Source organism: Oculina patagonica, chromosome 4, assembly GCF_052425735.1.
Source record: "Oculina patagonica isolate OP01 chromosome 4, crgOcupat, whole genome shotgun sequence".
Classification (NCBI taxonomy): domain Eukaryota; kingdom Metazoa; phylum Cnidaria; class Anthozoa; order Scleractinia; family Oculinidae; genus Oculina; species Oculina patagonica.
The window spans coordinates 59,805,932-59,831,830 of record NC_135761.1 but is presented as its reverse complement, the minus strand read 5'-3'; the positions used below and the strand labels follow the sequence as shown (position 1 = coordinate 59,831,830).

General features: G+C 38.0%; 2 protein-coding genes across 4 annotated transcripts; both read left to right on the top strand.

Annotated features, from left to right (window-relative positions):
• The first annotated feature begins 7,040 nt into the window (after positions 1-7,040).
• Positions 7,041-14,221, top strand: LOC144647787 (contactin-associated protein-like 2). 3 transcript variants are annotated; one of them, XM_078507483.1, is made up of 3 exons: positions 7,041-7,849; positions 11,958-12,075; positions 13,355-14,221. In XM_078507483.1, the coding sequence occupies exons 1-3, from the start codon at positions 7,505-7,507 to the stop codon at positions 13,978-13,980; spliced, it is 1,089 nt and encodes a 362-aa protein (XP_078363609.1). In that variant the 5' UTR covers positions 7,041-7,504; the 3' UTR covers positions 13,981-14,221. The 3 variants fall into 3 exon arrangements, with proteins under 3 accessions (XP_078363609.1, XP_078363610.1, XP_078363608.1); XM_078507484.1 differs by lacking the exons at positions 11,958-12,075; positions 13,355-14,221 and adding exons at positions 7,947-8,061; positions 8,807-9,963 and having other exon boundaries at positions 7,047-7,849; XM_078507482.1 differs by lacking the exon at positions 7,041-7,849 and adding an exon at positions 11,490-11,844.
• Positions 14,222-23,549: 9,328 nt separating this feature from the next.
• On the top strand, positions 23,550-25,469 carry LOC144647786 (contactin-associated protein 1-like). The gene is made up of 3 exons (XM_078507481.1): positions 23,550-23,911; positions 24,011-24,128; positions 24,745-25,469. Exons 1-3 carry the CDS (start codon positions 23,561-23,563, stop codon positions 25,377-25,379), a joined length of 1,104 nt encoding a protein of 367 aa, XP_078363607.1. The 5' UTR covers positions 23,550-23,560; the 3' UTR covers positions 25,380-25,469.
• The last annotated feature ends 430 nt before the right edge of the window (positions 25,470-25,899 follow it).

Sequence of the window (25,899 nt, the reverse complement as noted above, 5' to 3'; positions counted from 1 at the left end):
TATTTGATTGGAAGCCACGGGGGGGGGCACTTCCTATAAATGGGCTAATGGGGATGTGCCGCTGGATGGGGTCGCATTTTCACGACTGGACTGACTATAATGGGGTCGCCATTTCAAGCATTTTTTATTGGGTGACTAGAATGGGGTCACACTTTTCCGGGATTTTGAGAGTACGAAAATCAGGGAAGTTGTGATTTATGAACGGAAATATTCTCCGAAAAAAATGTTACCGTATTTATTGCTGTTGTTCAATATTTGACAAACAGCTCCCAGAAAGTGACTAAGTTGGGGTCGTAAAAATCAAATTTACCCAAAAGTGACTAAGATGGGGTCTATAATTGGCCATAGAATAAGACTATAATGGGGTAGGGGTTTTGAGAGGCCAGCGGCACATACCCAACAAAAATTTCCCTAAGTACCCCCCCGGGGAAGCCACTGGCTACTTTAACAACAAGAAAAATGCAAAGGAAACAATAGGTTAATTTATCCACTTATTAAACTTTTATTAGCCTTTCAGAACACCTCAAAAGTACTAATTCTGCCAAGTGAATAGAAGTTGAAAAAATGGCTTCTTAAAATCAGACAATTTATGGAGTTTATATTGTGACAAATTGGACACGCTATTTGGTTCATAACAGACTAGCTTGGTTGGGATTTTTCAATTGTTGAAATACTTTTATTGTGGTTCTCAAAATAAATAAAGAACTTACATTTTTTTTATATGCTCTTAAATTCTCTTGTAATGGACTGATTTCAGCAACAATTTTATTTCGTTCTCGTGCCCGTATACTTTTTTAAAGTAGCCAACAGCTATAAAACTGTAACTAATGTACTTTCTGTTTTTTTGTTCGCATTGTGAAATCTGAGAAATGAATCATTCTGTTGATGAGATATGTCTTTCGGCTTCCTCTATAGGGTGGCTTCTAACTATAAACAGAACAGTTTAACGCGACATTAATATTCGAAATAATAGCCAAATGGCATGGCCTGCTTCCGCGGGCCAGCTGGGATGTTGAACAATGTTATGTTTATTTATAATATTCATTTCTATTGTTTGAGTTCCGTGCCTGAAAATAAGCTATCCCATTGTAGCAAGAGCTTGAAGCTGTGTGCATGGCCCCAATAATCATATACCTTTAGGTTATTATTGTGAGCGGCTATTTATTAATTAAATCGTTATTACTCGCTAAAATTTGTCTCGGAGAAATTCAATACTTGTTAATTTAAGTACCCCCCCTCCCACCCTAAAATACAGTCCACTTGAAAAACTATTTTAATAAAGAATACTGGTAACATTGTTCTTTCTGGCAATGCAAATTTCGTTCAATTTCAAGTAAGTTTGTTCGTTTATTGAACATTCATTTTCATCTTAGATATATGTTGTTTTAAATCCGGTTTGCACGATATCGCTATTTTTTAAGCATTTTTCGGAAAATAGCTTAATTTAATAGTCGCTGAATCTTGCTTAGAAAAAAATCGTTAAAATTAGTAGCCGCTCACAATAGTAACCTTAACTTATAAGGTATTTAATTCAGCACCTTTTTAAACTATTCTTAACTGCCAAAGAGGATTGTTTAACTTTAAACAAAAATTATTAATTATCCCTGACACTTTAAGAAATTCAGTTGCTTAAATCAGCGCCTTTTTAGCCACGGTAACCAAAAAGATAGCTTTTCCTTAAAGATAACTTCAAATACCAACCGCTGATTAGGAAAATGAGATCTGATTCGAGAGAGTAGCGGAAATTGAAAGTTTCATGGAACCCTTTTAATAAAGGTGTAAAATATAAACTCACTTTCGTTTTTTCATTTAAAATATAATTATATAATTTTAAGGCAATTAAAGCAGACTGGTCAAATTGTTATAAGATGATGAAGATATTTACAATCACGTGAATTGTCACGGTTGGCCAAAGGCTGTTGGCATTATAAACTGGCTGTAGTCATAATTTTGTTTTAAACCACATGGTTTGGTAGAAGGATATCAAGTTAAAGATTTAAAATCAATTTCTTTAATCCCAGTTTTAGAGCATTTGTATTATTCTGTGGTGGTATATCCTAAACCACATTTTTTATTACTGTAAACGTTTTATGCATTCTTTTCAGGATAGAAGGTTCAAAATGTAAATACATTATAAAGGTCTAAATACCGAATAAATATTGCAAAATAAACCGCTTTTTTATAATTTATTTAACCTTGTTTGAATATTGAAATAGCGTCCCCAATTAGTTTTTATAAGCTAAATAATATTGACACTCTAACTAAGGCCTTCATTCATTCATTCATTCATTCATGTTTATTATGTCTTGTTTTGGTCATTAGCAAAAGTTTAGCCATAATCTTTCTGATTTATGACGATTCCCCTTCTCTAGGGTCGGATTTTTCGGAAGATTGATTTTCTTGCACATCGAAACCTCGCTGTAAGGAAACCCGGTTACTACGGACACCCGCTTATTACGGACAGTTTTGTTTGTCCTGACGGGAAGCTAATACATTTTCTCTTACATTAACCCACTCTATATGGACACCGGTTAACACGGACAACGGACAATTTTCCGTGTCCCAAGTGACACGCTCTCATACAAAGTTAACCTCGCAAAACAGACACTTTTGTGCCCCGTTAAAAAAGGGAAACATTGCTACATTTTTATGCGTTTCGAGATTAGCAATACAGTAGCACATTCGTACCCAATCGCTGTTTACCTGTTTTTGGGTCTAGAGAAGATTGAGTACCGTAATGATTCGATTTAGCGCCCTCCTTCCAAAAGGCGCCCCCCTTCGAATGTGTTTTTGTAAATAAGCGCCCCCATTCCAATAAGCGCCCCCATTCTTATTAGCGCCCCCATTCATATAAGCACCCCTATTCTAATGAGTGCCCCTATTGTGGATAACTGCCCCTACTGAAGTCACTGACGACAACTAGATAAACTTCTGACCTTTCACCGTACAGTTTATGTATATATTATATATATTACTGTTAAAATGAACAATTATTTTAAAAGTTACTGAACTTTTAACCATTTCTAACTGTTACAGTTCCTGTTATTGTTATAGATACATTTGGTTGTTTCTCAAAAAATTAAATAAGCGCCCTGTCGACCCGAATAAGCGCCCTGTCTCGAATAAGCGCCCTCCCTTGCGGTGCAAAAACTAAATAAGCGCCCCGGGCGCTAAATCGAATCATTACGGTACTAAGGTGTATTGAGGCGCGTGGGTTGTCGTGGTCCACCCTAGTATCCAATCTTCTCTCGCCCCCAAAACACGTAAATAGCGACTAGGCACGAGTCTGATACAGTTATATACAACAACTATCTTTCTTTGGTGTTTGATCGGCGTTTTCACCGAGACATTTCACTCATTGAATAAGCGTAAGGCTTCTTCAGTAAAGTAAAGTTCCAAAAAAAAACCTCCATAACTCCCCTATAAAAAATCTTGGTTCCACCCCCGTTAAAATGTGTGTAGTTTTTATCACTAAGTAACTTTAGTCTTGGAGAAGCAAAACTGTTTCTCGTCGAAGGACGGTGCTCATACTATCAATATTTAAACACTTTTGGTTTTTGGATAGTATTCAATATTTTTTAAAGGCAGTAGTCTTCTTTAATCATTGCATAAATTTCAAATTTCTTATCTGTTGCCTTTTTCAACTTCTACCTGATGAACCGGGTACTTTTATCAAAAAAACTAATGGAGGCATTTTATTTTTGCTAATAGCTGGAGCTGGAGTCGCTGAAAGTAAACTTTATCAATTTGCTTTGCATGTAATGATTCGTTAATTATTACAATATGTTTATGGTAAGGATGAACATCCGCTCTAGTTAATGGCTTGGTTTGTGTGCGTAGTATAATTTTGCCACTTGAAATAAATTATTGACGCCTTCTTTCTTAAGAAAGTTAGGGGTTTATATATTTTCGTTTGTTATTATTGGTTAAATTACTCTCAAACCACCGCTACTTCTTACTTCTCGGAGGAATAAAGGGTAACTCGTCCAAGAAGAAAAAAACTTGCCATAGATTCTGATATTGTCGGGAAACTTTGGTGTAAGAAGTGAATACGTCTGTTGCAAAGCAACTTAGGTGACGGCAATCGCAAACTCAGTGACTTCTTGGGTTCATTCGTCCATAACATGGTTGAAGGCTATGGAATAACTGTTATAACTAGGCCATAGGTAGCATTTTTCGCTGCTAATTTTAAGGGACTATTTTATTATATATTTGGCAAACTGTTCTATACAGGCAAGAAAGAAATATTCTCGAACATTAATTAAGAAATTACTGTTCAGTATTCGTGTTTAACTATTTATTCAAGAGAGCCAATTCTTCTGCGTTTAATTAATAAACAGGTATTGCAACATTGGTAAAAAGCATTCATGAAATATATAATTGGAAATATAACTTAAAAACGAGGCAAATTAAATTTTTCCTCATCAAAGGACGGTCCTTGTACATTCAGATGACTTTATTTTCGAATAGACGACGATATCTGAAAGGCATTACGTTTTCTTTCACTGCATGATTCGAGTTCCATTATCTAACGCCTATTTTTTGCTTCTATCTATTAAAGCGGTAATCTGTACCGAATTATTGGCCACTGTTTAGTATTTTTTCTAAGGAATTAAGTTGGAGATGACTTGCTGTTTTTAATTATTAAATATGTTTATGGAAAGGATGAACATCCGCTGTAGTTAATGACTTGGTTTACGTGCAAAGAATAATGTTGCAATTTGAAATACATTTTTGACGCCTTCTTTGGAAAGTTAGAAGTTTTTGGCGTTTGTGAATATTGGCTAAATTACTCGAAAACCACCGCCAGTTCTTACTTCTCGGAAGAATTAAAGAGTATCTCATCCAAAAAATGATACCTGCCATAGATTCTGATATTGGCGGGAAACTTTGGCACAAGAAGTGAATACGTCTGTTGCCTAGCAAATTAAGTGATGACAGCCGCAAGCTCGGTGACTTCTTAGGTTTCATTCGTTCGTTCTATCTGTGAAGGTTTCGCGTACATGGAATAATTGTCATACCTTGGCCATTGGTAGCATTTTTCTATGCTTCCTTTACAGGACTTTTGTATTATCTGGCAAACTATTCTATTTCACGGACAAAAAAGAAATATTAAGATTAATTTTCATACATTTTAAAATTAAGAAATTACCGTTATTCGTGTTAAGCTCTTTATTCAAAGGTGCCCATTGTTTTGCTTTTAACAAACAGGTATTGCAACATTGGTAAAAAAACATTCATGGAATATATAGGCAAAACTATTCCTCATTGAAGGACGGCGCTCATACCAGAAGATCATTATTTATTTTCGAATAATCGACGATTTTTGAAAGGCATTACGTTGTTCTTCATTGTATGATTCTAGTTCTCTAATCCAACGCCTATATTTTTTACTTATACCTAATAAAGGAGTTCACTGCGCCAAAAAATTAATGGCGTCAGTTAAGTTTTGTTAATGGATTGAGTTGGAGTTGAGCTGGAGTTGAGCTGCGCTTTAATTATTAATATGTTTATGGCAAGGTGGAACACCCGCGTTGTTAATGGCTTGGTTAATTCTCGTGCGTGGAATAATTTTGCCGTTGGAAATAAATTATTGAAGCCTTTTTCTCTGAGTTCGTTAGGGGTTTGGCGTTTGTAAACGTTGGTTTGATTACTGCCCGACAACACCACTTAATCCTACTTCTGGGAAGAATAAAATAGTAATTTGTCCAAGAAAGGAAGGACTTCCTATAGATCCTAACACTGGCGAAAAACTTTGGCACAGGAAGCGAATAGGTCTGTTGCCTAGCAACTCAGTGTCTTCTTGGGTTTTCATTCTTTTGTTAAAATTATGGGAAAAGCTCGGCCTTTGTCAAAATCTCAATAGATTTCGTAAGAAAATATGTAAAACGTAACGCAGACAAATTTGTGTCAAAATGGAAGTATGTCATTGATAACTTCGCAAACCGAGCTGTTTGAAGCATAAAAACAAAAACAAAAAACGTGCATGTCAGGTATATCCCTATTAAAATATTTATTGTTTTTCATTTTTTTTTTAACTTGGCATCACATAAAACTTTTTATTACAATTCAGCTTTGTTTGTTATATTTATTTTATAAATTCGTTTCGTTTTGCAAGAGAGGATATTTCGTTTTGATTCGTTCCCTTCAAGCAGTCTGAAAAAAAAACTTCTGATTTGCGCTATGAAAATAAAATTTGCGGGTCATGTTGGTATATTTTCTAAGAAGTTCGTTTCATTACTTAGTACGCAAGGGTTTTAATTATTTAATACGTGATTTTTTTCGTACATGGAATAATTATCTCTATCGAAGTAAACAATTGCAGGCTCTTTCTTTGAGAATTTTACAAAAGGTCCTTATATACTCGACTGCATTATCTTATTTGCGCACGAGCATGCATTTTTGAGCACCCTTGCAGTTTCCCATTTATTTTTGAGCGCAAGCAACACCTCAATGAATTAACATCGATCTATGTTGGTCATGACGTGTTTTCAAAGTGAAATTCATTTTCCCTCTCTCACTTTTAATTTTTGAATGTTTTGTCTGCTGCGTGCTAGTAACTTATTCCGATAAAGATTTAATCCACTGACGCGTTTTTTTTTTTTACGTGCGTTTACGTGCGTGGAAAACTTAAGAGACAAGGTATGAACGGCTTGCACGTTTACCCAAGTCGTTCATAAATAGAGAAGCGCGCGAGTGACGTCACGACTCAGACAATACTCAGACAAGCAAACCGAAATGGCGGACGATTTTCCTAAAACATTTTCTAAAGCAGCCGGTATTCCTTAGACACTTAGACAAATCGGAAACTTCGCCTAGATTCCTTCTATTTCTCTCAGAAGGCGCTGATGTTTTTGAGCCTGTCTTTTTAGAGCCCGCGCGCTTCGCTATTATCTCTAAATTTTTTCACGCACGTAACGCGCGAAAAATACTCGTCAGTGAAAATCCAGCATTGTTTATTTTACAGGAATGGTCTTCATACTACAGCACTATTTAAAAAATCCTCTAACCCTTTTTTCTCCCACGGACGAGAAAAAGAAAAAGTCTAAAAATATAATCGCAGGAAAGTAATAGAATTTATGCTGGTTTTAAATATTCGCAAGGCTCACAAACACTTCCCAGCAATGCAACAACTATCATCACGTCGACACATCAAGAGTCATAAATATTAAATTACCGTTAACGTTAAGCTTATCATTAGTATTAACCGCACCTTAAAATTGAATTTAAAAAACTCTGAAACTCTGAAACTCTGAAACTTTTGAAATCTTTCAACTTTTTTTTAAACAGATGTAAGACGCGATTTTCAAGACTTGCGCCCACGGCGCCCACGTACTCCACCGTCATATTTAATTGTCTTAATAACTTCTAATTAAAAACTATAAATTATATATATGTGTCATATTCAGGCATTAAACACGAAAATAGCTTTAAAAGGCCTTCTTCAATCCCTGGTGTTTATTCAAACTTCGCCTTTTGTGGTTGACACGCCACGCGCTGAGCTATGGCGCAACTTTCAGTAATGTTCCTTCTTTCAGCTCACATAGCGATGGTGCTTGCTATGGAAAAAAGTGCTCTTTATCGAAATCCAACAGGCGACTTCTCTGTTGGCGACTTTAAGCGAAATCCCTTCCACTACTTATGGGTAAAGAAAATAACATGGTCCATGGTGGCAGATCAGTTAGATTGCACTTTCCTTTGTGTTGGTGAACCAAAGTGTTATTCGTTTAACATGGCGGCGTATCCTGACTCGAAAGGTCTTTGTCTGTGTGAGTTGTTGGCCACTGACAAGTACAGAGCAACTAAAAAGTTTCACGCCAATGCTACCTTCCATCATTACAGCCCATGGGTAAGATATAGTGTATAGACATAGTTTGAGTTATTTGAAGTCTTGCTGTAATTGCAAAGCAGTGTTTATTGCTTATCTTTTCGTTCATTATTTTCAGTCTCCTTGTGAAAGCGATCCTTGCAAGAACGGTGCCGACTGTGTTCCTGAATATGAAATGAACTCCTATCGCTGTCACTGCAGGAAGGGATATAATGGAATTCACTGCGAACACAGTATGGGCTTACAATTTTTTTTTTTTTTCCCCCTCCACAACTCCGATTTCACGAGGGATTCTCGGGAACACGTGCCAAATAAGCGAGATAAGGACCGCGCGCCATATTGGATGCTGTTGTGTTAAACATGTAAAGCTATAATGGAACTCACCCAACATGCCTAAAACGGAGTTGCTAAAAATTGCACAAAATAAAGGGAAAAGTTGCTACCAAAAATTAAATCTAAAAAGTGTTCTCAAAATTAGACATTTCTAATCATAGATATGGACTGTATGTCTAGCTTATTTCATCAATACACATTTTACATCTTAAAATAACCGTTATTCCAAACTTCTCCATGCCCGCGGCTTATGTAGGTGCTTAACACAGAAACACCTTATTCCATATTTAGAAAATTGAAATAAATTACCAAAATCCACAGGCCACCCAATGTCACAAAAGGCCACAGTGCTCCTCTCTTTTCAAAAAAAAAAAAGAAATTTCTTGTACTATGATTATCACGTGCACAACTGCAAACAGGAAATGTTCAGAACTTAATTTAAAAACAGAATTCTATATTTGGGTTCAGTGAAGCCTGATGATTGCTGAATATGATTGCTTTAGGAAAACGTGCTCGAAGTTGATCGCTCGCCAAAGAGTTGCTCAAATTCCCAAAAGTTGCTAAAATGTTGTTAAGCTGTAAAACTGCTGGAATGCCATTTTCAAAACTACACATAGGTTTAAACTTTTCAACACTCCCTTGCAGAATATAAAAGTTGCAGTGAGATAAAACTGCGGAGTCCCAAAGCACAAAGTGGTTCTTACGTCATCGACCCTGATGAAGAAGGAGGCGTGACACCTTTTATTGTTGACTGTGACATGACTGACAAGAATCAAGTTGGCGTGACAGTCATCAGTCACGACAGTGAAGACAGAACGTTGGTGCAGGGATGTGACTCTGCAGGCTGTTACAAACGTGACATCCAGTACATTGGGGCAAATCGCTATCAGATAGGAAACCTAGCAGCCATATCTACACACTGTGAGCAGTTTATCAAGTATGAATGTTATGACTCAGTGCTCGTAAAAAACGGTAGCATGAACGGCTGGTGGGTGTCACGTGATGGAGACAAGATGACGTATTGGGGAGGAAGTAACTCCAGCTTTCCCTATAAGTGCGCATGCGGAGTTACTGGTACATGCGCAGACGCCAGCTATGGATGCAATTGCGACAAAAATGATGCTGTGTGGCGCGAGGACAGCGGTTTGCTAACAAACAAGTCCCATCTTCCCGTGATGCAGCTCAGGTTTGGAGACGTCGGTGTCCGGAACAAAATTAATGAACGAGGTTACCACACCCTTGGAAAACTGAAGTGTTACGGAATGTAAAGGAACTGAATCACGTGACTTATTGACTAAACATCGCATTTAATATTGAATGGCAATATTCCTGTCAGTTCGGCTCGGATTGCAATAAAGTTTTACATAAATTAAGTTTTCTAAATGTAATAAAACACCGGTTTGGTCCAACTTCAGCTTGCTTGTTAGTTAACATTGCTAGTAAATTAAGCGAACGCCTAAATTAATAACATTCACTTACAAGATAACTTAGTTCTTTCGTATCGTTAACGATTGGTGGTCAGATGTTAGTGATTTTTATTGTTGTGATTTGTTATATTATGTGAAGACAGTTTTGCCTACATTTACATATAACAAATGTAATATAATTAAGCAAATCTTAAAGTTAAATTGAGTGGTACCTTGGAGAAGTCATGTGGAAACAGGTCATTGACTTTTCGGACGGTTTGAATTAGTTTTGAATTTATTAACATACATTCATTGGGTCTTTTATATGGCTTTCAGAAGGACCTTGGCGAGAAACCATGTAAATAATTGAATTTACTTTTGCTTATAAACCTTTAATAAAGCCAACAAAAATATCAATTTGGTGTTTTCTATTTGGTGTGTTATTGAAATGTTCCTTCACTGTTTTAATTCAGTTAAGAGGTTATTTTCATATTTCAATGAACTCAATGAATTTGATGGTCATTTTCCATGCCCTAATTTAGCTAAATCCGTGACACAGTCCCTTCAAAGCAAAGTAAATAAAATATTCACTTCCAGCCGTTCCCCTTTAAAAAATAATGGCTTCACTCCGGTTGAAATGTATACAGTTTTATATCCAAGTAACTTTCATCTTGGCAAGACAAAACTGTTCCTCGTTGAAGGACGATGCTCGTACTATCTATATTTTAACACTTAAAATATTCAGAGAGTACTTAGATATATTTATTGATTAATTACTTTCGGCCTTGGTCTGCGGATTATTTTCGAGTCATTTAGTTTTGCAGCCGTATCTAACACAAGCTATGATATTTACTGCTTGAGCTGCGGTAAATCCCCAAATATAATCACGTATTGGAAAAACCTGTTTCTGTGTCTTGATTTTTTATTCTACAAGAACTAGAATTCGACACTGAGTGACGAGCTTAAAAATTCTCTTAACTTCGAATTATTGTCTTAATGCCGTTCCTAAATTAGAGCAAGGGAATCTCTACTGTTGCAAATTAACACATTCCTGGTAAATTGTCACAAATACGAAATTGTACACAGTGAAATATCAGTCACTAAATTTGATTTGAGATCGTACATTTTAATACAAGTTAGATACCCTGTGCTGTCTCAATCTTTCTTTTTATCAGAGCATTTTTTTTATAAAAGCACAAGAAAAGCACAACGTGATAAGCGTTATGCAACAGAGAGCCCGTATGCTTGGTAAAACTGTTTAAATGAGTTTAAGTTATTTATAGACATGACCGATTCATAAACGAAAGACGTACTAGAATGAATAATTGAGGATTTCTTTTGTAATGCATTGTTAATTAAAAATTTAATTGACAATTGTGTTGGTCTGTGAACAACACTGAACAGTGCTTGCTGTTCAAATAGAGTTGGGGCACGTATCTAGTTTATGTATTTCACACTGGGCAATTAAAATGTGATAAATGAAGAAAAAAAGGAGAGTGATAAGTTTTATTTATTGGTTTATTCCAATGCTTGTCCTTTCATTTAAGTTATAAATATTTAATTAGAACAAAGGCAAATGAACGTTTGCATATTTCAAACTTTAAAATATACATTGAAGAGTACGACGCTTTTATTCAAAATAACGCAGAATCCTTTGGATTAACAACGTAACATTTCAATTTTTTTTTTATAAAACGAAGTCAAGACTTGACTAAAGTATTTTAACAGCGCAAAGTACTTCGTCGGTCATTACATTGCGTGATGCATTTCACATATTTAGTTGCCGTAAAAACTACTAATAAAAGGCTATAAATCAACATCTGATAGGTGACATATTCAGGCGTTCAGCATGAAATAACTTTGCCAAGTTTTCTATTCTTCGTTTTTATTCAAACCTCACAATTTGTGTTTGGCACGCGCGCCGTCATGGCGCTTTTTTTACTTTTGCTCGTTTTTCTTCATTCAGCTCACATAGCGATGGTGTTTGCTATGGAAAAAAGTGCTTTGTATCGAAATCCAACAGGCGACATTTCTTTTGGTAACTTTAAGCAGAATCCCTTCCACTACTTACGGGTAGAGAATATAACATGGTCCATGGTGGTAGATCAGTTAGATTGCGCTTTCCTTTGTGTTGGTGAACCAAAGTGTTATTCGTTTAACATGGCGGCGTATCCTGACTCGAAAGGTCTTTGTCTGTGTGAGTTGTTGGCCACTGACAAGTACAGAGCAACTAAAAAGTTTCACGCCAATGCTTCCTTCCATCATTACAGTCCTTGGGTAAGGCAAAACATATTTAGTCTGCACTCTTTTTAGCTAGTTCAATTCGTTTGTAGCCTCACTGCAAATACAAAGTAGTCCCCATTACTTTTCTTTTCGTGCGTTATTTTCAGTCTCCCTGTGAAAGCGATCCTTGCAAGAACGGTGCCGACTGTGTTCCTGAATATGAATTGAACTCCTATCGCTGTCACTGCAAGAAGAAATATTATGGAATTCACTGCGAACACAAAGGTATGAGGGATATACTTTCATATGTCTCAATACCCATGCATTTCTAACACAAGTCTAGGGAATTCTACAACACCAGGAAATTCAATACTAATTTTTAACATGAAAACTCCCAGGTCAGTGACTGCTGTCATGAGCTTTCAATTGCAAGCCATCATGCCACGGCTAGCACCTACGCGTAGCTGCAGTTAGCTTCTAAGTTGCTCTCAATCCACATTGCGCTAGAAAATTGCGAAAAAGTTGCTTTGAAAAATACCTAAAAGTTGCTTAGAAATTGTTTTAGAAAAGACTCAATCCTGTTCCTCCATAAAAAAATCCCAGGCCAGGACTGCTGTCATTTGCTTTCAGGCGACCATATGACGATTAGCACCTACGTGTAGCTTCTCTCGAACAACATAAAAACTACTTGTCCTATCGAGTACCCTATCCAGATTGTGATTGTAAATTGCTGAAAAGTTGCCCCAAATATTTCAAATGTTGCTAAACAAATTGCTCAAAATAAAAAGGTTGTAAATAATAAAGATGGTAGATTTTAAGCTCGGTGATAAGTAGTGAAGAAATTATTCTACATGACACGAGCGTGGGACAAAGAAAAAATCTGAGTCCCCGACGGGAATAGAACCCATGGCCTCCCAGATACTGGTTGGGCGCTCTAACCAACTGAGCTACGTGAGACTCGCTGTGAGCTGGGCCACTTATCAACCTAGTAAAAATGGCCCAGCTCACAGCGAGTCTCACGTAGCTCAGTTGGTTAGAACGCCCAACCGGTATCTGGGAGGCCATGTGTTCGATTCCCGTCGGGGACTCAGATTTTTTCTTTGTCTCATCGGGGACTCAGATTTTTTCTTTGTCCCATGCTCGTGTCATGTAGAATAATTTCTTCACCATAAAAAGGTTTCTGTTAAAAATTTAAACCACATCATGAATCATGTCGCATTTGGAATCACCGTATATACGGATATAATAGTAGCTAGATACAAACAAACTTAATTCATTCCATATTTGGAAATTGGAATAAATTATCACAGTCCACAGACAACATAAACGTCGGGGGACTAATGTTCAGCCAGTCACATAATAGCATTGTAAGGAACTTAGTAACCACCATTCTCCCGAGTGAAATATAAAGAAGGTAAACTGAGAACTGAATTCAACGGCAAAGTGCTTTACTGCCCTATAAGTTTGAAAATGACTTTTGATCTGTACATCCTTTAGAAATCATGTTATTTCCAAAACCAAACATAGCTTAGTATATTAAGAAACTTTTCAAACTTCCTTGCAGTATATAAAAGTTGTAGTAAGATTAAGTCACACAATCCCAAAGCTACAAGTGGTTCTTACGTCATCGACCCTGATGGAGATGGAGGCGTGACACCTTTCACTGTTGACTGTGACATGACTGACAAGAGCAAGGTTGGCGTGACAGTCATCAGTCACGATAGTGAAGACAGAACGCCGGTAAGTGGATGCAAAAAAGAAGGTTGTTACAGTCGTGACGTTCAGTACACTGGGGCAAATCTTCACCAATTGGGAAATCTAACAGCCATATCTGCACACTGTGAGCAGTTTATCAAGTACGAATGTCATGCCTCAGTGCTCTTACAAAATGGTGGGATGTATGGCTGGTGGGTATCACGTGATGGAGATAAGATGACGTATTGGGGAGGAAGCAACTCCAGCTTTCCTTACAAATGCGCATGTGGAGTAACTGGAACCTGTGCAAACAACAGTTACGGGTGTAACTGCGACATAAATGATGCTGTGTGGCGCGAGGACAGCGGTATGTTGACAAACAAGTCCCACCTTCCCGTGATGCAGCTCAGGTTTGGAGACACCGACTACAAAAACGAACATGGTAACCACACTCTTGGAAAACTAAAGTGTTTTGGAATCTCACGCAATAACTGAATCACAAGACTTATTAACTTGACGTGTTGAGTGTTAATTCATGTCAGTTCGTATACTATGGTAGTCTGCCATCGGATTGTCATAAAAATATTTCCAGAAATAAAGTGATTATAAATGTAGTAAACACCAGTTAATTTCACTTAAAGTCACTATTGAATTTCGGTAAGGCTACAATCATTGACAATCATTGCAGTTTCTGTTGTTCTTACTTAAAACATGAAAAAGTCATGTAATTTCCCCTATCCCCTTTTGCAATGTTGCGTAGCATGTAAAAAATTAATGCCTTCAATTGCTGCCTACTTTTTCTCACAAACTGAAACGCACTGCACGGGGGAATGAGGGTGGGTGGGCCAACGACTTTTGTCAATGAATGTAGATTATAAAATCTCACTTACAACAATCCCGGGGAATGACTTGATTTTGTTCTTTCAGTCCTTCTTTCGTATCGTTATCGAAGTTTGATGGTCAATACATTTAAACATGAAATCAAATGGTCAGATATAAGTTATTTCTATTGTTGCGATTTGTTGTTTCTTTTTTAAGCCAAGTTTGCCTTCATTTACATATAACAAATGGAATATAATTAAGCAAATATTAAAGTTAAAGTGTGTAGAAATTTGTTGATGAGAGACGGGTTATCAGGCTGTCGGGATGGTTTGAATTACATGCGTACAAGTCAGATACTTACACCGGGTCTTCCAGATGGCTTTCATGACTTTATTAGTTTCCTTAAACGAGAAAGCATGTAATGGAAACTTAAACAATGTAATTAAAAATTGTAATTTAAGCTTTCTAGCCTAGTTTTGGTTTTTAATCTTGTTGCACTTGAAAATTTCATGAAATTTGCGCATTATAAATGTTATTGTTATTAATTAATTAAATTCGCTCTTGCTAATAAGCCTTTGAATAAAGCCAACAGTAATATTAATAAATCTGTGTTTAGATATATTTTCTGATGAATTATACCAGGTCTGTGAATTATTTTTCACTTATCCAGTTTGCAGCCGTACCTGACACTTGCTATGATATTAACTGCATGATCTGTGGTCAATCCCTAAAGTTAATCACATATTCGACAAACCTGAGTTTGTGTATTGACTTTTTATTCTACACGAAGCGAGAGTCGACACTGGTGAGCTCAAAAATTATCTCAACTTCATTTAATGTCCATCCGTGTTAGAGAAAGCGTAACTACAATGTTAAAACGCATTCCTAGTTATCCACCCACCGTGGTACAAGGTGTAAAGGGACTTGCGGGGGAATTGAGAGTAACCACTACGAGAATGAACTGTAAACACAACTTTATATACACTTTAACTGTAAACGAGGAGATGCAGACTCGACAAGAACTCAAGAAGAAGGAAGACTCGCGTTTGCTCGACTGTTGCTCGCTCCATGTGCTATGTCACGTGACTAATGTTTATCAGTCCCATAATTCCACTACAGTCCACCCCTTCTTAAAAGGGATTTTAGTTTTCTGAAACTAAAGTTGCAAACATCTCTTTGTCAAGTTTTAACAAGTAAGTTCCTCCATTTGAGCCTCCAGACATGGATAGATAAGGGCACTTTGAAATCAGTCCTTTAAGTTTTCCGCAACGTTTCAAAATTTCCTGTGCATCTGGAATCTGCTGGTACACCACTTTGCAGGCTTCTGATGCATATGCCTTTGCACCTGGTAGACTGTTCAGATAATGTCCAAGAGCAAATGCTAACTTTGCCAAATCAGGATCAATTGCTGCACTCTTTCGAGTGGGTAATTCAGGAGGGGTAACTGTCTCTGTGTTAGATGGTGGTTCTTCATTATTTCTGAGATCATAATCTACTTCTTCTGAAAGTTCATCTGGCACAACAATGATCTTTTCAATGTTTACTGTTTTAATCTCATCCTGAGTGAATTTGTGTCGAAGTCGCAATAGATCCTGGCGACCATGAACATGTCCTATAATAGTGTAAGGACCATCAAATCGACGAATGAACCGTATGGCTGATCCTTTTGGTTGTGAACTCGGAGGTGGTCTTCTAACATAAACTTGCTTTCCTTCTGCAATGTTAAGTTCCCTGGATGATTTATCATAATATTCTCTTTGAGTTCTCTTCATATCCGCTTTGATGCTGTTGAACTGTTTTTGTGCTTCACGCATACGAGACACAAGCTGCTCTGCATAGGTGCTTCTTGAGAGGCTTTCTTCAGGTAGAAGAATGGACTAATTTGACCAGTACCAGGAATTGGAGATACATTGTGAGCATTGTAGCACCGATCACTGCTAGGACGTGCTGTTTCAGGTTTCACATGACTTGAGATTTGGCTGAGATCAAAGGGACCACTGAGAACCTTGACACCTGGTTGAACGTCTTTACCCTCAATCCAAAGCGGTTGACGCATTACTTGGTATCCCATTAAAGCTGCAGAAAGGGTGACACAGACTGTAACAAAATTAAGACCACGGTAAAGGGATTGTGAATGCTTGAGAACACCCAGTGGTGGTGCTCCGGTAAGAAGGCATGTAATACTGACATGAGGCTTCTGCGATGTTGATCCACTTGCACACGATGAGGAACTATTGGGTACAGAGATGTTTGCAAAACCTTGAAGTGGATTGTCAAGCGAGCACTGGACTCGAAACTGCATACTTGGATGGCGAAAGGTGATGGACGTAGCATAATGATCAACCAATGCTTGAGTCGCATGAAGGTGGTTCTCTCCAAAGAGCATTGGCCAGACAAAACCTGGAACTACGAGCATAGTAAAGACAGTTTCTGTTTCATTTTCCCATGTGATGGGGATTTTCATAGTGGCGACTGCTTTAAGATCAGACTTTGAATCCGCAGAGGTAACAGAAATGTGTTCTTCAAGGGCACAATACTTGAGGTCAGGTCGTTTGGATGCAACAAGATCAGCATGTACTTTGCTCACAAGAGATACAGAACAACAACTATCCAATGGCAAGGGCAGTGGTTCACCTGCAGATGTAACAGAGGTCCACAGAATATTACGCTGACACAACTGAGTTTCTGGCTTTGCTGAATGTGCAGGGATGGTAACAGCAGGTAATCCAAATAATGGAGTAGATGTTGATGGCTGATCAAATGAAGCTGGAGGTGGTGGTCGTGAAGCTGAGGTTGAGGTTTGGTTTTCAGATCCTGCAGGAATAGAAGTCGAGGATTTCTCCGTACACTGAGCTTCATATTTTTCCAGACGAGTAGACAAGACTACGAGTTGCTGCCTAAGAGAATTTACCTCATCAGATGGAACAGCGCTGCGAGGTGTGCTTGATGGGCGATTTTTCTGAGTGTTTGATAGCTTTACAGCTCCACTTGTTACAGCGTTGGCACTTGTGTTGTTGGCCATATGAGCATTTTGTTGCCGTCTTCCTCGCAATTAGATTTGGAAAATCGATTGTAATTTCTGCATATCTCCGGTTGTTTTGACGTGTCTTTGCGGTATTTTGGACAGTACTGACATCGACAGATGATTTGTTTCTCCACACGTGTAACAAGCCCTCTGCTGTCGTTGGGAGTGCTGATCTTGAGATTTCATGGAGGTTGAGGAAACAAACGCATTCGGTGGTGAAACTTTCCATTCATCGAGCGACTGATTTGGTTTCGAGGCGGTGGGCGAAGTTTGAAATGACAACTCAACACGACGAGCCGCTTCGACTGCTTTATCGAGGGTTTCAAATTCTGATGCTTTCACAACGAGCTGCTGAGCGATACTAGGCTTGACTTTAGAAATAAACTGTGAAATAACAAAGGTAGGACAATCTTTCGCAATCTTTTCGCCAAGTTTCTCCAATTGATGCAGTAGTTTCTTGTATTTGAACGCAAACTGTTCCACTGACTCGCCACGCTCTTGTTGAATGGCGCTCAACTCGGCTGCTAATCGGCGGCACTTGTCTTGTTTTGATTCGCCGAATTCTGCACGTAATCTTTCAATGCAAAGGTTAAATTGGTCTTCTACCGCTTTATCTGCGTAGCCCTCTGTAGTTTTTGCTATTGACAACACAGATCTCGGCCAGTCGCCAACACACTGTTGTTCAAGAAGGGTGAAACGTGTTCCGGCGGGAAGATGTGAGGTTTGCTGGTTGAACCGCTCCAGAAATTCCGAGATATCGTCTTGTACCACACTATCTCGACGAAACGAAGGAAGCTGCATCGAAGGCATACGAAGACCTTGTGTATGTTCGTGTTGAACTGGTGCTGGAACGGCTTCGGCCATGTTGCCGACTGTTTGGGTTACTTGAGTTACGTTTGTTGTTAAGTCTTTCACAACGCTGACAAGTCCAGCCACGATGCCTTGCAATTCTTCAATTGTAGCTGCCAAGATGAGTTCGACGAAATTTGGGTTCTCCACCACTTGTAAAGGGACTTGCGGGGGAATTGAGAGTCACCACTACGAGAATGAACTGTAAACACAACTTTATATACACTTTAACTGTAAACGAGGAGATGCAGACTCGACAAGAACTCAAGAAGAAGGAAGACTCGCGCTCGCTCGACTGTTGCTCGCTCCATGTGCTATGTCACGTGACTAATGTTTATCAGTCCCATAATTCCACTACAAAGGGGGAGCGGGGGGTGGGGTGGATGGAAACAACCCTTCTCCTTCTATTCGTTTACATTCTATTAGTGCGCAGCAAAATTATTTTGCACTGAGTTTAAAGCCCTTGGCATAATTTTTGTTGGCTTTGACGTCATATGACGTGATAAGAGACGCCGTCTGGGATCCGCCCTCTTGGATTTCACCATTTTCTTTGAAAATCATTTTAAAAAATCTTGAAATTTCGTATTCACTTCGCTTTGTTCATTGTTTGTTTGGTAGTACTCTAGTAATTTACCCATAATTCTATTCGATAAGTACCAAAAAGGAAGGAGTTTCACGTGTTTTGAAGATGGCGGTCGAAGACCAGAGTAAACGATGTAAAATGGTACTCGTTAAGTGTAGCATCGCTTGCAATTTTGCATCCAAATCAGGTATGTTTCCTTCATCATCATCATCATCAACATCATCATTTATTTGCCACTTCAGAATTAAACATACAAATTAAAAAAAGAAAACTTAAAAAGATACGGCGAGGAGACCTCCAAGAAACCACAAGGCTTATGGGGGAGGCCACCTCGGGTTAGCAATAAGTTTGTAATTTCGCTGTGAATGTGCAGCTAGGCCAATTTCAGACTCATTTTATTAGAAATTTAATCATTTTTTTCTTAAAAGAAGAGAAGCTACTCGAACCAGTGATCGATTCTGGTAGAGAATTCCATCTTTGTCATTAGATTTAAGTTATACTTGTAGATTTTGTATTACCTTGGTAAAACATATTTTAATGAGTTTAAGATATTCATAGACATGGACATTCACAAAAAAAGAACTTTTTGGAATGAATAATTGTGTGGTAGAAAACTCAAAATTCATGCGTTTGCTATACTCACTGCGTAAAAAGAAAGCACATCAATTCTTCTCTGTGCAAGACTGCCAGACAAGCAAATGGTCATTTTTCTCCGCTTGAGTTTTACTCCAAAATTTTCCTCCACTACTATTCAAAGTAAAAAATAATGACAGTTTTATACACACTGACCAAACAACAGACTTATAGGCACTTAAAAATAGTTTGAAACTCCCTTGAATTGATTCCTAGAATCAGAATGACTCAGTCAGTCAGAAATAAAATACAAAAACAATAAATAATGACTCAGCAGTTCAAAATTACAAAAACAAAACTTGTGTGGAGCGAGCACTCGTCATCCTCGGAGACCCAGGGACATTTAGAGGCGTGAGGGAAACGCGAAACTTCGGGAAAGAAGTTCGCATTGAAAAGTTGGAGCGATTGAAAGGTGGCCATGGGGAAAGAGTCTTCCCAGTCCTGGTACTTTCTCTGGCCTTTTCTAGTTAATTTTAATATTTTCAGGATACCTCTGTTTGTAATTGTTCATTATCTTTGAACATTTACAGAAAGATATAACCTTAATTTGCGGATAGAAATCAAGCAACCGCTACAAATATCGAGTTTTCGAAGCCGCACAGAAAAAACTTAAAAAACGTTAGCCTAACTATTTCAAGTTGCAAACCGTTTCCCATCCGAGCCATCCGCAGCCAAACATGCTCCTTAACAGTTTCAGTGCTCTAATATAGCAATTCTTAATAAAAATGGACTATTATTTTAAGGTTTCCAGCGACACAAATATAAATTTTGAAAGTTCAAACTGACATCTGGTACGATCCGGGACATAGTTTCTTAACCTGGGCAACAAGCGGGAAAAGGAAACGAGGATGACCGAGGGAAGATGGAGAAAGGGAACGAGCTGAGATGGGACTAACATCTCCCAGATCTTTATTTAATTTTGCATGAATGTGTAATCAAAGCTAATTTCTAATTTCTGAAAATTTGAGGTAGGGTCATATACGTGTAGATTTTGAAAACAGCACCACTGAAACTACAAGCGCCCATCTCCTCTTAAGCACTCGTTCTCTTATTTTGGCTATTTATATATCGACAAAATGTAAAAAACAAATGTAAAGGTTGTTTATAGTGGTGATGCCCTTAGCTTCATATTTTCTTAAGATAACTAGTTTACAGGCATGCCACTGAGACAGTGGAAACACATATTTTAAATAAACTTTATAACATAGGTAAAAATCCCAACTAGCAGGAGGCAGACCAGTTGGTTATTAACAAAGACTACCGGAGAAAAAATCCAGCTAGAGGCAGGGTAAAGGGTTCGATCTCGGGACCTCCGGATTGCAAAACCAGCGCCCTAAACCACTGGGCCATTTTTATTGTTCAAATGTGGCAAATGAAGGTTTTACACTGTAACAAACAGTAAAACGAGGAAGATAAAACATTGCTGGACATTTTAAAAGAATGGTTGAAAGTTGGGCTAATTCACCCCCCCTCAAAACTGTTGCACAACATGAAAACCTAACTTTACCGTGGTGTAAAGCTCAAATAAAGCTGGCGTAAATTTGGAATTTATTCAGCTATACGCTGACTTTACATTTTTTAAAGCTGACCTTTATGCCAGCATTACACTCAAGTTTAAAGGCAGGGTAATGGGACTTCTTTACATAAACTTTAAATCCCATTTACACATGGTAGCGTAAAGATTGGTTTAACTACCTTTCACAACATTTAATTGATGGTGTAAAGTTAGATAACCAACTTTAAACCAGATTTAACCACCTTTTATTTCACGTAAAACCCAATTTTCATGCTGTGTTGTAAGCCACCTTAAGCTGCAAAGAAGACATTTTTGAATAAAAGACCTACGAAGTTTGTATTTTGACTCAGCCCGCGCATAAGTAATCCACGTACGATCAAGAAGAAAAATCTTCCAATTCTTTCTTAAAACTTCAAAACTTCCATAGTTCTTCAAAAGTGTGCACAAATCTTATCTTCATTAACGAAAGAATTTAATTTCGATTTTAAATTTCTCATGCCAGTTTCCCATTCCAAGCAATTCCCCATTTAATTCCTCGTTGTTGTTTTTTATAGTTACATCCATATCATTCATGCCAACAAGATTTTAAAGCATAAGATTTAAATTTTCAGACAGACTAGAAAAGGAAGACATAATGTTATTTTTGCATTATGTAAACTTTATATTTCAAATTTTAGTTGTGCGATAGCGGACCGCCAAAATAAGACTAAACAGTTTTTTTTATTATTCAAACGCTAATTTGCACATTGTATTTTTGGAAATGGTAAAAGGTAAGGTAAAGTCTGTGTCCGAGCCATGAGGCTCATACAGCCGGAGCTTATCCCGGTTTCTGTAGCATTAAGCGACTAGGAGTATTGCTACTCCCCCCTGGATGGGATGCTAGTCCATCGCAGGGTTACCCCCCCAGCAGTAAATTCGCCGGTACCCATTTGTACACCTGGGTGGAGAGAGGCACTGTGAGAGTAAAGTGTCTTGCCTAAGAACACAACGCAGCGCCCCGGCCAGGCCTCGAACCCGGGCCGTTCGACTCGGAGTCGAGCGCGCTAACCATTAGGCCACCGCGCCTCCCAAAAAAATGGCGTAAGGGCAAATTCTATCCATTTTCTGTCGGATAATGGCGCTTAAATTATTAAATATGTTTACGGCAAGGATAAACATCCTCTGTTGTTTATGGCTTGGTTTAAGTGCATCTGAGCACGAAAACATAATTTACCACGTTGTTAAATCTAACGTAAAGCTGGCGTAAATTTCGATCTCAGCTTTACGTTACCTTTACATTTTTTTTAAAGATGACCTTTATACCAGCTTTACACTCAAGTTTAAAGTCCGGTTAAGAGACTCCTTTTCTCCAAGTTTATATTAAGTCAAATTTACGCATGGTAGCGTAAATGTCGATTCAACAACCTTTAACAAAATTATATTGAAAGCGTAATGTTCGATAACCAACATTCCTTATTTTTATGCTGTGCTACCCATTTGAAAATAGGTATGTATGGAGGGCTGTTTCACTGAGAATGTTCCAGAAGTGTTTTCCGCGTTTGAGCACTGCAACTTTGGTCAAACACAGCTGTTTATTTATGCGACCAAAATAATTTTTGCCATCATAGAAAGTCACCCTTTGCTAAAGCCTTATTTTACATGCCCGCGACTCGAAGAAAAAACTCGACTTCCCTGCCTAATGTGAAGGGGTATTAATTATTTAAAATGTTGAAGGTCTCGTACGGGAATTAATTAGACTATCGTTAGCTAACAATTTGAGACTTTTTCTCCGCTACTTTTACAGGCAGTGTATTCTTATTATCTGAAAACCGTTTTATAATTATTCCGAAAAAAGGATTTAATACATTTTCTATTTCATCAATAAGGCGCTCTTAAAACCGATAAAAGGTGCTCTCGCGAAATTTTTTTCACTATTCATTGTGGAGGATTCCGATTCAATGTTTACTGAGTTGCATGTTGGCAACTTATCCTTTAGTTAATCAATCAATCAATCATTTACCCACTTAACGTTAAGTGAGCTAAAATTGATCTCGTTCGAAATCTGACATACGCATCCTTTTACAGCTTTGCAAGACCTATGGTCTTATTACAACACCATTTTAATTTTTCTTTCGCCTTTTCAATGCTCACGGAAAAAGAAAGACAGCGTCACAAAAATTCATCACAAGAGCAATAGTTTTTTTAATGGTTTCGTCTTTCTTTTTTTACAAACTCTTCGCCAGGAAATGCAACACGCCTATCTCGTTACGTCCATTAAAAGTCATAAATATTTTAGAAACGGGAAATGATTGTTTTAACATCTTTCTCAAACTTTAATTCATTGCACCTAACACGCACTCGTCTTTACACCCAACAAAGAAAGATCTTTCGGAGATGATTTGCAACTTTTAAAATCTTTCGACTTTTTAAAACAAGATGCTAAGCCACGATTTTCAGATGTAAATGAAGCATTTTATTAAGCCAAGTATTTCGTAGGTTGCATGACGGACTTGATGCACTTCCTAAGATGCACTTGCCACTAAGTAAATACTTTTAATCAACGAATGAGTTACATGTTCAAACAACGAAGTCAAAAATAAATTTAAAAGGCTTTCTATTCTTCATTTTTATTCATACTTCATCATTTGTGGTTCGCTCGCGCCCCGTTATGGCGCATATTCTACTTGTGCTCGTTTTCTTTCTCTCGGCTAACATAACTATGGTGTTTGCTATGGAAGACAGTGCTCTTTATCGAAATCCAACAGGCGACTTTTCTGTTGGTGACTTTAAGCGAAATCCCTTCCACTACTTATGGGTAAAGAAAATAACATCGTCCATGGTGGCAGATCTGTTAGATTGCACTTTCCTTTGTGTTGCTGAACCAAAGTGTTTTTCGTTTAACATGGCGGCGGATCCTGACTTGAAAGGTCTCTATCTGTGTGAGCTGTTGGCCACTGACAAGTACAGAGCTACTAAAAAGTTTCACGCTAATGCTACCTTCCATCATTACAGCCCATTGGTAAATCATATAGTTCATAGACATAGTTTTTGTCATTTGAAGTCTTGCTATAATTACGAAACAGTGTTTATTGCTAATCTTTTCGTACGTTATTTTCAGTCTCCTTGTGAAAGTGATCCTTGCAAGAACGGTGCGGACTGTGTTCCTGAATACGAACTGAACTCCTATCGCTGCCACTGCAAGCTGGGATTCTGTGGAACTCACTGCGAACACGGAGGTACCACTTCAATCAATCAATCAATCAATCAAACTTTATTTATAGATCTTTGAGATCTTTGAGAACTTCAAGATCTATTAATTCCTATCTCTCAAACAAGTCTCGCGAAAGCTACAACTCCATGCCCTCAGTGCCTCAAAAGGCTTAACCCTGTATTTATCTCGTAGAAAAATTCCCCCGTAGACATTGGATGCTGACTTTAGCTTACAAGCTGCCCCCTGGCACAGTCAAGCAGTGTCACAATTATCAGGCTTCTCTCAAACTTTGTTCGTGAGATGTTATTACCCTCATTCGGGACAAAAATAAGAGGTGTCTTTATCGAATCTGCTAAGACATTTTAAGCTGTAAAATTTGAACAACACATAAGTTAAACAGAATTTTTATATATTACATCGTTTTTCCTGTGACGTCTTTTGGTGTCACATGGTATTATTGCATTAACATAACAATCGCCTTTTCCCCGATGGACATGGAAAGGAGGCAAACTGTGGAATTCAACGGAAATGTTCTTCACTACCTCTATAACGGGTTTAATTTCAACTTGTTATCAGGCTTTTCTGTTCCAAGCCCAATACCAAACATAGATTTTTAGAAACGTTTCAACATTTCCTTGCAGGAAGTAAAAGCTGTAGTGAGATTAAGTTGTGCAATCCCAAAGCTCCAAGTGGTTCTTACGACATCAACCCTGATAGAAAAGGAGGCGTGACACCTTTCACCGTTTACTGCGACATGACTGACAAGAATCAAGTTGGCGTGACAGTCATCAGTCACGACAGTGAAGGCAAAATGTTGGTGCAAGGATGTGACACTCGTGGCTGTTACAGTCGTGACATTAAGTACACCGGGGCAGATTTTCTCCAGCTGGGCAAACTAACGGCCATATCTGCACACTGCGAACAGTTTATCAAATATGAATGTTATCATTCAATGCTCTTACACAACGGTGGGATGTTTGGCTGGTGGGTGTCACGTGATGGAGACAAGATGACGTATTGGGGAGGAAGTGATTCCGCATTTCCTTACGAGTGCGCATGCGGGTTATCTGACACATGCGCATACACCAGATACGGATGCAACTGCGACAAAAATGATGCTGTGTGGCGCGAGGACAGCGGTTTGCTGACAAACAAATCCCACCTTCCCGTGATGCAGCTAAGGTTTGGAGACGTCGGTACTATCAACAACAAAATTGACGAACAGGGTTACCACACTCTGGGAAAACTAAAGTGCTACGGAAAGACCAGCAACTGAATCACGTGACGTATTGACTTAACATGGCATTTGGACATAAAACTAATTCATGTCAATTCGGTTAACATGACAATCTGCCCTAAACTCATAGATTGCCAGTGTTTTGCTATAAATAGAGTAATTAAAAATGTCATGAAACACCAGTTTCATTTCAGCTAAACTTACTTGATAAATTAAGGACCTTGAAGTAGCTAGTAATTTTAAGGAAGGTTTAAATTCTTCACCTATAATAAAATAGTTTATTTCTGTCGTATCGTTATCGATGTTCGAAGACACATTTGAACCTGAAATCAAATAGTCAGATATAAGTAATTTCTATTGTTGCGATTTGTTTTCTTTTTTTATTAACCCGGTTTTGCTAACATTAGCATATAACAAGTTTAATGTAATTTAAACAATTTTTAATGTAAAAGTGAATGCTAACTGTGTCGCGTCTTAAAGTAGCTGAGAGGAATTTAGAGCGTGAGAATGGTTTCAATTAGGTGCATACAGAATATTACATACTGGAAAAGGTCTTTGT

Bases quoted from the DNA above. Each gene is read 5' to 3' on its own strand.
- LOC144647786 (XM_078507481.1), top strand. From the start codon at position 23,561: ATGGCGCATATTCTACTTGTGCTCGTTTTCTTTCTCTCGGCTAACATA. The intron at 23,912-24,010 runs GTAAATCATATA...CGTTATTTTCAG, and splicing joins TCCATCATTACAGCCCATTG to TCTCCTTGTGAAAGTGATCC. The intron at 24,129-24,744 runs GTACCACTTCAA...ATTTCCTTGCAG, and splicing joins AACTCACTGCGAACACGGAG to GAAGTAAAAGCTGTAGTGAG.
- LOC144647787 (XM_078507482.1), top strand. From the start codon at position 11,494: ATGGCGCTTTTTTTACTTTTGCTCGTTTTTCTTCATTCAGCTCACATA. The intron at 11,845-11,957 runs GTAAGGCAAAAC...CGTTATTTTCAG, and splicing joins TCCATCATTACAGTCCTTGG to TCTCCCTGTGAAAGCGATCC. The intron at 12,076-13,354 runs GTATGAGGGATA...ACTTCCTTGCAG, and splicing joins AATTCACTGCGAACACAAAG to TATATAAAAGTTGTAGTAAG.